General features: G+C 32.0%; 2 protein-coding genes across 2 annotated transcripts; one reads left to right on the forward strand and one right to left on the reverse strand.

Annotated features, from left to right (window-relative positions):
* Nucleotides 1-179: 179 nt before the first annotated feature.
* On the forward strand, nucleotides 180-5,103 carry LOC107173371 (uncharacterized). Its single transcript, XM_015523884.2, has 10 exons — nucleotides 180-785; nucleotides 1,546-2,018; nucleotides 2,089-2,298; nucleotides 2,516-2,668; nucleotides 3,047-3,262; nucleotides 3,326-3,559; nucleotides 3,623-3,748; nucleotides 3,808-4,037; nucleotides 4,103-4,522; nucleotides 4,668-5,103. The coding sequence occupies exons 1-10, from the start codon at nucleotides 773-775 to the stop codon at nucleotides 4,849-4,851; spliced, it is 2,259 nt and encodes a 752-aa protein (XP_015379370.2). The 5' UTR covers nucleotides 180-772; the 3' UTR covers nucleotides 4,852-5,103.
* Nucleotides 5,011-7,771, reverse strand: LOC107173378 (ribosome biogenesis protein BRX1 homolog). Its single transcript, XM_015523893.2, has 6 exons — nucleotides 7,565-7,771; nucleotides 6,057-6,212; nucleotides 5,850-5,970; nucleotides 5,523-5,783; nucleotides 5,355-5,449; nucleotides 5,011-5,282 (listed from the first exon to the last, which is right to left on the reverse strand). Exons 1-6 carry the CDS (start codon nucleotides 7,676-7,678, stop codon nucleotides 5,097-5,099), a joined length of 933 nt encoding a protein of 310 aa, XP_015379379.1. The 5' UTR covers nucleotides 7,679-7,771; the 3' UTR covers nucleotides 5,011-5,096.
* Between the last annotated feature and the right edge of the window lie 420 nt (nucleotides 7,772-8,191).

Here is an 8,191-nt window from a genome sequence, read left to right on the forward strand (position 1 = left end):
GCAGCTGCTGCTGCTGCAGGCTGCAGGCTGCAATGCTGCAACTTACTGCAGCCGTAATCAGCACGGTTGCTGGTCTCGTAAAACCACAACCTGGGTAAATACAAGTACTGGTAAATACTTAATCACTTAACCAGTGACCAGTAACCGCAAGCCAAGTTGACTTTTGAATTTTTGAAATAAAGCCCACTTTGAACGCGTTTGTCCTACAAGTTACGACGGGCTGTCCGATGGTTATCGTAACCCGTAGCTCTGCGAGATCTTTAGATGCGTCTGGCTAATGCTTCGGAACATCTTACCGGTGAATTAGATTCCATCGCGAGTTACTAGTTTAGTGTCGATGGTACGAGATTTCGTGGACTGTGGATCGGGCGCCCATTTTCGCGTATTGTTGTTGTTATCGAATGTGCCTACGTATCGGACGAACGCGATTGGTCGGTGGTAAAAATTTTTTGAAAATCAAATATGGTGTTACAACGCTCCAAAAACGCGCACTTTTTCACAATCGATGACCGTCGAACACGGACTTTATGTGGCTCGTGATCGGTTTTAGGGTGTCCGCAAACAACGTCCACTCACTGCTGACCATCGGACAGCATTAGTTGGACCTGGGCGTGACCAACTACGAAGACCCGATCCGCTCCCGACAGACAATTACAGAATCTTCAGAGAGACGCGGCCGACGACCAAGAGATCCCACGGGACACGACTTAAAGGCACCAGCGATCGACCGAGCTTTCGTGATCCATTCAGTTTCTCCGAGTTCAGCCCGACAATGTCTAACGCAGGTGAGTACAAACTGTGTGGACGGTGGATAGCAAAAATTTTACGCGTTTTACTCTCCTCTGGGCCATTCTTTCTTTTAAGCATTTTAAGCTGTTTTCTTCCCGTTTCGAGCTTTCAACTGCAAGTCCCTTGAACGTTGTGGATTTTTTATTTAAATGCTGGTTCTTGTAAACTGTTAACCTAACTGGGCCTAAGATTTTTTATCACCTTTTGAATACAGAGTATTTCAACTGTATTCACTTTATTTTGTACATTATGCAATCTTAATTCTAACTCTAAAAATAATAATTATAATTTAATCATCAACTAATTTTTGCAATAAGTTAAAATATTCTTTGGTAGTTTATACAATCTAGACTATAATACAATATTATGTAGTGGGTACTGATATTTTTAAAATTATCAAAGTAAATGTACATAGTCAACAAAAACAATGATAATAGGTATATTAGTTACCAAATGTCTAATTGGTATTGTATAATTTTTCAAAATTAAATCTTTCATGCCAATTTTGAATTGATTTGACCTCGAAGATTATTCATATTTCCCTTTTTAGAATCCAGAGGTCATTCACCTCAATAAGTAATAATAACATGTACCTATGAATATACACAATCAATGAGAATTAGGATATATTGAGTACCTAGATCATCAAAAGTGTTACTTGATATATTATTTATTAAATGTACTATAGACATGTTTTGTTGACCAAATCACAGTAAACATAACTAAATTATAAAACAAGTTTTTTTTTAACTTTAGATTTTGATAATCAAGACCTGAGTGGTCCAAGTGTGTTGGATGGTGATTACTTAACCATGTTAAGTTCTTCTGACAAGCTAATGTCGGGTGAATATGAAGCTATTGAGCGACTGCAGGCTGAACTAGATTTATTTGATGATCCTAATAGGACTGAAGAAATTGTTGAACAAATGGATGTAGAAAATCATCTTGATTTGATCGAAGAAGAAGTTTGTAGTTATCCAGGTGATGTTCCAGGATTTAAAGATGAACTTGTATTAGATAGTCAGCTTATTGATGAATCTTCTATTCAACCTCAATTAACTGAACCACATATTAAGTTAGAGACTATAGATTTAGAAGAAGATGAAATTGTTACTTTAAAACAATCCCAATCACATTCTCAGTCTGAGATGTTATCTGTTAGTAGTTCAAACGCCATAAAAAGAAGTGCTCCACAAACTATGCATGGAAATCAACAATCAAAAAAACCTGTATGATAGATCATGAAAAAAAAAAAAATGTATAAAAACATATTGATCATTAATTTATTTTTTATTTTAGTTGCTTACAAAAGTAATGGTCAATACCTTACCCAGTACAAGTACTGGAAGAAGCACTCAGCAGATTGTATTAAATGTTCCAATTGGACAACGTCCACAATTAGGTTCAACTAGGACTATAACATTAACGCAAGCTCGCCAAATGGGTTTAATTGCTCCTGGTTGTCGACTTCAACCTGTAACTTCAAATCCAAGCACAACACAAAATAAAGTATGTTATAATTAATTTTTAGTTTGAATTCATATTGAATGATATAATGCTGCTGATACTTTCATTATTTTCAATTTCTGGTATATTTTTTAATGTGTTGTTTTTTGTCATATTTTCTTAGACTACAAACATTTTTAAAAATACTAAGAAGTCATACATGATAATATGTTTTTTTTGTCTTAGTTAAAATATATATTATTTTTGTTATGAAACATAGAATATGGTAGTAAATAAAATTTCGGGGGCCGTGAAGAAAGGGACAACAACAAGTACCTTGAAATCATCTGGACCGACAAAAATCTTGCCAGCACCAACCCTAATAACAACTAAAAGTCCAATGATGCAACAGCAAAAGATTTTTATACGACAAGTAATTACAAATAATAAATAGAAATTATTTTAATGTGTCTATATATTTTTTATTTAGTTAAGTGAGTACTAGATTTTGCAAAAACTTGAGTACTTGACTTCATGGTTCTAATGATAAAATTTTTTTTATTTTTAAATTATTGATAGTACAAAATAAAAACATTTTTTGTCCTATTATTGATTTTTTAATATTAAAATTCAATAATAAAACAAATTTTAACATTCCAATTACTCATGCAATTTAAAATACTCCAGCAATTCCGAGTACTGGGCCCTGTACAAAAACATGTTAGGTACTCATGACGTACTCTACTCTATTAAAATTAAATAAGCAATGCTTGTCCAGCTCTAATAGTTTTACATTTATTTATTCTTTCAGGGTAGCGTTTTCAAACAAGGTACACTAGTGTCAACTAGTAATGGTGCAAATCAGGTTATAAGATTACCATCTATTGTTAGCCAGTCGTCATCAGCAGTATCAACTATTCAACATATACGGCTGCCAACAGTCAATGCTTCAACTGTTGCTGGTTTACAACAAGTCAGAATGCCAGTAGTAAACTCTGGAATACAACAAGTTCTACCTAATAAACAAGTAATGCTAATCAGCAGCAGTTTATTTTTATCAATTATAAGACTATTATTTTAATTGTATTAGGTTCAATACATAAGATTAGTACCCACAACAGCCACAAGTAGTTTAGGTTCTACTACTGTATCTGTTGTCACTACAACAACGACTACAGCACTTCCAAAGCAAACTCAAGTAGTCACATTATCGACTTCGACACCAAAATCAAACGTTAAAACTACAACTGTTGCTAAGACTTCTTCATCCAGCAATCAACAGCCAGTTACAAATCAGATAAAAGTTTTTACTGCTTCACCACATGTATGATATTCCATCACCAATTATTTTTTATCATTAAATTATAAAAATATTTAATTTTCATAGACTGTTACATCTAGTCAACAAAGACCAATATTACCTGCGAGTAAACCTAGTTCAAATACATCAGTAGAAGCAAAAAAACCTAGTAGTTCTAGTATTCCATCAATAAACTCTACAAGTCCTAAACAAGTATGTTAAAACAAATTTTACCATTCTGACTTTTCCACTAATATTATGTTGTAAATAAGGTTTCTACTCCTTCCAAAATCACAATTAAAGAAGAATTTATTGACGATACCATTTCTGTAAAAAAAGAAGATAAAAAAGAAACAAATTTAACTACCCCTACTTTACAAAAGATTGGGAGACCATCAACCTCTACTGCACTTGTGTTATCTGAAACAAAACCCAAATCAACGAGTGATGTGAATAAAACAAAAAAACCTTGTAACTGCACTAGATCACAATGCCTTAAACTGTAAGTTTAATTTCTTAAAGATGTTTAGAGAAAAATTACTGACAGATCATTATTTATTGTTATAGTTACTGTGATTGCTTTGCCAATGGTGAATTCTGTTACCAGTGTAACTGTAATTCGTGTTATAATAACATGGAACATGAAGAGGATCGAGCACAGGCAATTCGATCAGTATTAGATAGAAATCCAAATGCATTTAGACCAAAAATCAAAAGCTTTGTAGGTCAAGCCGAACGACAACATACTAAAGGATGTAATTGTAAGAGATCAGGATGTTTGAAAAATTATTGTGAATGCTTTGAAGCTCGGATAGCGTGTTCACAAAACTGTAAATGCATTGGATGTCGTAATATGGAGGACGACTCGCATACTTCATTTGGGGATCACCCTGGATCTCTAAGTGTAGAAAATTTAAAATCTAGAACAAAATCAGCTAGTTTTGTGACATCATTTGGGAGCATGCAAGCTGCAAATGCTATACCAAGGTAAACAATGTTATAAGACTATTGATACCTGCTAATATTTAATTGTGTGATATATATATATATCTGTGCTTTAATTTGGAACTGTTACATTTAATTATTTTGTAAGCTTGACATATCAATTTGAAATCATTTTCTTATTTTTCAGTCAACCATTCAAATTTTTCACTAATGACGTAGTACAAGCTACATGTCGGTGTCTATTAGCTCGTGGCATGGAAGCTAAAAAATTAAACGCTGGTGCTGAGGAATGTCAACGGATAATAATCGAAGAGTTTGGTCAATGTCTTGTCAAAATTATGGACTTGGCGTCTGAAAAATCTTTTTCATAGTCAAATAAAATTATTTAAATTATATATGTATAATCTACCTTAATTTTAAATTGTGTATAATTACTCGCTTATTACATTAATTATATTGTTTGTTGTGTGTTGGAGAATTTTGTACATAATTTTTTATGTATACGTACATATTTTTTTAAGTCACGTGCATTATGGTATTCAAATGTTTTTATTTTCAAATTTTATTGACTTGCGTGTAAAACAAATTTCTTAATATATTTATTACAAATTTAACATTAAAAAGCCTTTTTGTTTTTGGTTATTAAATGTTTAGCCTTTTCCTTCACGTTGCCATCTCTGAATATTTCATTTTCTGGTTTAACGCGGAACGGTGCAAGTAGTTCCTTTGTCTTCTTTGCTTTACGCTGAATTTTATTATTGGTATATTTGTCTTTCTTATTATCCTTTAATAAACGTCTTGTCTAAAAAAAATAAAAAAATATTTTTACACAAATTGTAGATATTTATAAATTTATAATTTCTGTTAATAATACCTTTGCTGGAGTAACATAAAATGGATTTTCCCAAAGAGTTTCACCGCAAAAACTTCCTTTAAAAATGCGAATCGGTTGCAAAACAAATCTTGGTCCTACAAGTTAAATAAATTAAGTTTAGAATACAAACTTTAAATAAAGTGGTTTAAATACTATAATTTCACATACCTATTTCAGCTATTGCACCATTTTCGTCCAAAATTTGATAGTTTCTAAACCATATTCTGTTATCCAATACAGAGAAGTTTATAACATTATCAACAAATGGTTGACTTTTAGGATGATGGTCTGGCACACCGAATATCTGTACAAACATTTCTCGCATCAAAGAATATTGTGGATGCTCATCAAATGAATTGTCAAAAGACAACAGTGGCCTCGATCCTTTTAAGCAATTTCCAGTTAATTTCAATTCAGCACTTGTAAATACTAAAATTACAAATAATTAGTTTAATAAATGTTGTTCCAATTTGTTATTTCATTTTAGGTACTTACTACTTTCCACGTTGAACTTAATACTAGGACCATCTGGTGAATTTGAAAACCACATGTACAAATCTCTATGAAGTCTGCCATCAAATAAAATGCATTTGTTACAGTGAGACATCTTACACATCTATCAATAAAATAAACGTCATAAATAAATAAAAACATTAAACATAAGGTAAAACTAGAAAAAAAAATTTTTTTGAATCAATATACCTCGTTGACCACAAATAAATTTTCTTTACGTTCCATTTTGTTAGCTGATTTTGCATGAGGTAACAACTTAATTATATCTTTCATCAAATGGCGATGTTGAAAACTAATTCCACGAGTACCGAACACCAAAATTCGTTCTCTGTTTATCCATTTAGCCTAAAATCAAAAAAAAAAAATATATATATATAAGCCGTAATTGTATGTATTAGATACTGGTTTGCGTTTGCTGTAGCACAACTATTGATGGTAAAATATTTAATGTCTGATTAATTGAAAAAATAGAAATATTGTGCGATAGTACAATCAAATAATAAAGCCCCTAGTTACTAGATATTTTTTAGAAAGTGAAATTTCCCATAATACACACCTCTTATTTTTTTTAGACAAGATTTGGAAAATTTCTACAATTTTTCAGAAGCTCTATAAAAAGTATAACAAAGAAGTTAAAATGTTTTCAAAACTCAAAAAGGTAGTTTTTGATTATTTTTCATACAAAATATTCAATGTGTGAGTTGTACAGTTGTACGTGTTTTTCTCTTAGGTGCTTGTTTTAATATTTTTAAGAGTTTATTTGATTGCTTTCAATGAAATATAGGTACAGTGCTATTTTTTAAAATTATAAGTGCTATAAATTTTGAATCCTGTTTATTAGTTATGAGAACTTTTGAACAAAAACTGCAAACTAACTAGGTAACCATTCTTTATAATAAAAATTAATGTAGAGTTTCAATGTTTTTAATGGTTATAAGTGCAAGACACTTGTATTTTGTTATTATCTTTTTTATGTCATATCACAACTAAAGGGGAACTATGTTAGTACAACTCCAGCTATTAGAATTACACCATAGTGCATTACTTCCCATTTCCCATAATTTTAACAGTTAGGTTAAGAATTTGTAAATGCAGTGGGGTTATACTGTAACGGATGTAAGGAAATGTTGTACTGAAATTGTCTAAATTAATAATAACCATAAAAACCATTAAGAAGATACCACAACTGCTTCTTTGGTTTTGGTCTTAGAAATGTTCAACATAGCAAATTTGTTTACAGTCGTTTCAATTGTATGTAGTAACCTTAAATAATGAAAGTGAATAAAAGTTTACTATTAAACTTGATAGTTCAGAAAATTACCTTTGTTATTGTGATCAGGTGTCATAACTTGCTTAAAATTAAAACAATGTAAAAAACTTATGTGCAACACACAAATAATATTTTTAACTTCAAGTTTGATGGTTGGTAAAATTCACTCTGTTATTAATGGTTGCTACACACAATTGAAACTACTGAACACAAATTTGTTATGCCGTACATTGTAAGAGAGACATGACACACGGGAGTCTTCTAAAACAGACAAGATGAGCGATGGAAGTTATTTATCGAAAATTCGATATTTCCGTGAACATTATTGTTGTACGGATATAGCACAAATGTACGTAGTGGTCTTAGCGTGTACGTAAACAGAGAATGTATTGAAATAAAATTTAATTTTAAAACCAAAAATGCATACCTTTTTGGTGACCGGTTCGTCCGAACGTCGGACGAGAGGCAAAATCACCTTCGAATCATCTTCTTTCTTTACCACTTCTGTTTTCTGCTTCCTCTTCAAACCTTTCTTCGCCATTTTCAAGAAAATTTAACAACACGAACACGTGCGATGTGTATTCGCGACAGAATGTATTGACATTTCAGTTTCGAATTCTGATAACTGATAAATGATAACGGACCACAACATTCGGATGGCACGAGATCACGAACATATCGTTCGCTTGCTCTGAGTAGGTACCAACGTAACCGAACCTGCACGTGCCTTTAGACATTATGGTGACAATAATATGGTCATTATGGATCGAACAATAAAATTGTATTATTGTTGCTGAAGCATTATTCAATATTTCAATACCATACAATTTATTTATGATTATTATATATAAATATTTGGCATCGCCACTCCACATCGACATCGCTTACCTACGTCCTACACGAGACAACAGAACAAAACTACAAAAGTACCGACAGCCGACCAGCTGAGTGCAAATTTGAATTTATAAATCACAATAATGTCCGTCCAAATGTTTCGAATATTTTGCGTTCGCACTTCCTTGCGTTCTTCAATAATAGTTTCTACACCGTGCTT

This window comes from Diuraphis noxia, unplaced genomic scaffold (genome assembly GCF_037042655.1).
Source record: "Diuraphis noxia isolate RWA-SAM2 unplaced genomic scaffold, SU_Dnox_SAM2 contig0005, whole genome shotgun sequence".
Classification (NCBI taxonomy): Eukaryota; Metazoa; Arthropoda; class Insecta; order Hemiptera; family Aphididae; genus Diuraphis; species Diuraphis noxia.

Excerpts from the sequence above, each read along its gene's own strand:
- LOC107173371 (XM_015523884.2), top strand. Across the intron at positions 2,019-2,088 it reads ATCAACAATCAAAAAAACCT|TTGCTTACAAAAGTAATGGT; the intron begins GTATGATAGATC and ends TTTTTATTTTAG. Across the intron at positions 4,523-4,667 it reads GCTGCAAATGCTATACCAAG|TCAACCATTCAAATTTTTCA; the intron begins GTAAACAATGTT and ends CTTATTTTTCAG.
- LOC107173378 (XM_015523893.2), bottom strand. The coding sequence starts at position 7,678 with ATGGCGAAGAAAGGTTTGAAGAGGAAGCAGAAAACAGAAGTGGTAAAG. Across the intron at positions 6,213-7,564 it reads ACGAACCGGTCACCAAAAAG|GCTAAATGGATAAACAGAGA; the intron begins GTATGCATTTTT and ends TTTTGATTTTAG. Across the intron at positions 5,450-5,522 it reads TGGTGCAATAGCTGAAATAG|GACCAAGATTTGTTTTGCAA; the intron begins GTATGTGAAATT and ends TTTAACTTGTAG.